Source organism: Thalia democratica, chromosome 1, assembly GCF_965202585.1.
Source record: "Thalia democratica chromosome 1, ktThaDemo2.hap1.1, whole genome shotgun sequence".
In the NCBI taxonomy this organism is placed as follows: domain Eukaryota; kingdom Metazoa; phylum Chordata; class Thaliacea; order Salpida; family Salpidae; genus Thalia; species Thalia democratica.
Window position 1 is genome coordinate 102,333,307 of NC_139165.1, and position 2,792 is coordinate 102,336,098.

General features: G+C 26.9%; 1 protein-coding gene across 1 annotated transcript; it reads right to left on the bottom strand.

Moving 5' to 3' along the window:
• Window positions 1-976: 976 nt before the first annotated feature.
• On the bottom strand, window positions 977-1,981 carry LOC145841938 (uncharacterized). Its single transcript, XM_082949252.1, has 2 exons — window positions 1,800-1,981; window positions 977-1,515 (listed from the first exon to the last, which is right to left on the bottom strand). The coding sequence occupies exons 1-2, from the start codon at window positions 1,924-1,926 to the stop codon at window positions 977-979; spliced, it is 666 nt and encodes a 221-aa protein (XP_082805378.1). The 5' UTR covers window positions 1,927-1,981.
• Between the last annotated feature and the right edge of the window lie 811 nt (window positions 1,982-2,792).

Below are 2,792 nucleotides of genomic sequence, written 5' to 3' on the forward strand. Positions count from 1 at the left end.
GTTTTAAACTAGAGTATAAAAAAATATTTATGACGATAAATTTGTTGATTTATTTACAAAACTACTCAATTAATAAACCAAGAAGTTTATTTTTTAATTTTATTCTTTTAATAAAACTTAATGTTAAACTAATTATATACGTTTCAACCTTTTCAAATAAAATAGTCGTTTAAGCACTATAAAACTAGCAACTAAGCATTAAATTTTTTCAAGTAAAGTTACGCAGTGTTGAAAAGCATATAAAAAATTGTCGAGATAGTAGCTTGCAAATACTTTATACGCATAAAATACCAAAGAGAAAGTAGACGTATGTTTTATGCATGACAAATGCTATAAGTGCAAAATATGTAAAGTTATAAGGCAAGTAAGATTTGAATGTTAAAAAAAAAAATAGGTAAAGTAAATTACAAGAAATTCGCTAAAACATCGGAGTTCGATTTTTTTTCTAAGTAAACGTAATAAGGTGTGACTTCAAAATAGAAATTATGTTTTCATAGCTTTTTTTTTAGGCAACTAAACTTATTAATTTGTAAAAGGTAAAAATAAAAATAACTGTTAGATTAACTACATTTCCTTGTGCATAGAAACTTGACCAAACTTAAAAAAATTTAAAATGCTTAAATTTACATAAGTAATTAAAAACTTAGCAAACACGTTGTAATTGAAATTTTAAGGATTAAAAAGTTAAAAAAAAAATTAGCAGCAAAAAAACTTTGGGCGTAAAATTAACTTAATACTATAACACAATGTTGTACAAAACTTTTTGTATATTTATTATTGAAAAAAAAACAAGTATTATGAAGCTTCAAGTGTTTTATTATTTAATTATAAAGTTTTACAAAAAAGCAACTCTTTAAGGTTTAAGATATGAAATGTTTGAATACTTAAGAGCTTTGTACTTAAAAAACATTAATATAATAAAATAATTTAAAAAAACGAACATAAAAAACTTAAAACGTGATAACTATTTAAAAACTCAAACTTTAAACCGTATGCTTTTAGATTGGTCAAAATGATCAAAGTAGTTTTTCTCAGCGACGTTTATAAAACTGTTTTCAGTTTGGAACAGTTTCTCCAATGCTTCTTGATTTAAACAAGTGTTGTTTTCATCGTCAGCGTTCACACTTTCATGGTTTTCTAGCTGATTTTTCAGGTTTACAATGTCCTCGTGTTCCGATCGAAACTCGCTGTCCAACATCAATCCGGCCCACGAAACCAGAACAGCCTTCGTGTCCACAACAGTTTGGACCAGAAGCCGCTGACAAACCCTGTAAACCCTGAAGTTTCCAACGGGGTCGACCTCGTAGTACAAGTCCGCGTCCGAAGCGTCGTCCTCGATCAAAAATTCCCGCTCAAATTTATTTTCCAGGTACAGGAAAAACAAATGCAATTCTTTCATGGAATCGAACCAGTTGTTGCTTCCTTCCAGTAACTTTTTCTTGGCTTTTAAAAGTGTTTTGTCACTGTCCAGTCGCCTGATTGCTCCGTTCATTCTGCATAGCATGCTTTTAATACCTGTAATTTTAAATAAATTGCTGTAATTAATGTGTATAGGTTTGATAAACAATATGCGTTAACAGTTATAACACTTTTATTTGAAAATATTCCTCCCTTACACAATATCTAAATTATTTTTAACAAGTGTATGTTAAATATTATTAAGTTTAGTTCTTAAGTGTGTCTACTTAAAGTCAAAAATAGTGACTTCCAATAAAGCTTTTTTTTGATTTTTTTTTATACTTTTATGCTTGCTAAAAAGTCTGTTTAAGTTCAAAAGTACACCTAGAAAATTTGCTTACCTAATGTTGTAACAGAAACTTGTAGCCTGTCCGTTATGAACTTTAACAGATCCGATTTGTTGTTTCTCAATCTTTCTTTTGATCTTATCAGTCTTTTTTCTTCGTCCAATGACCAGTACAATACCATATTTTTGTTTGTTATTTTTATCTAGGTTATTTTTTCCATAACTTTGTTTTATTTGTTTTAAACCTAACTAAATAACATGAAACTATTTAAAAGTAAAAGAATTTAGGACTAAAAAAATTTGTTTGTTTTACGATTAAAACATTTACAATTTTAAAAATGTATAACAAAAAAGTAAACAAAAGTTACAAAAAATTAAATAACAATTTTTTCGTACAAATTAACCCGCACTAACTACGTAACAATGCAATTTTTAAACAAAACTTAAGCAGAATAAACTTATGGATAAAAGTAAGTTTATTTATGGATTTAGGTCTGTAACTGGTGATTTTATTACAAATCGATGTGAAGATAAAAATCAAAATGCCTAAGCTTATTCTTTAAATAAGCTGATAATAATCTACTTAAGGTCTAAATATAACATCAACAGTACATAACTATTTTAAGTGTAAATGGGAGGACTACTTTGTGACAATAACATATTGATATGCTTCGTTTATATAGTATTTAAAAAATAGCACAATTCAACCATACTTACAAAGCTTTTAAAAGAATACTAACAAAACTTGTTACAAAACTTGCTACAAAAACTTGTGCTTGAATTTTTTGTAGTAAGACTCTTAATATTTTAAAGCTTTAAGCTTTAATCAACCATATTCGATATATCAAAACAGACTTTGTTTATTTTGTTTGTTGTTTAACATTTAAAAAAGAATTTTATAGCAAAGCAATGTTTGTTTTTTATTTGCTTTAAACATGGTCATCAAAAGAGTATTTACTATTTACGAATATTAATACTTGCTAAAAACTAAGTTTGCTGTTAAAAGTACATAACAAAAATATACAGATTTTTACAAACTTACTATTCA

Excerpts from the sequence above, each read along its gene's own strand:
- LOC145841938 (XM_082949252.1), bottom strand. The coding sequence starts at position 1,926 with ATGGTATTGTACTGGTCATTGGACGAAGAAAAAAGACTGATAAGATCA. Across the intron at positions 1,516-1,799 it reads AGTTTCTGTTACAACATTAG|GTATTAAAAGCATGCTATGC; the intron begins GTAAGCAAATTT and ends TTAAAATTACAG.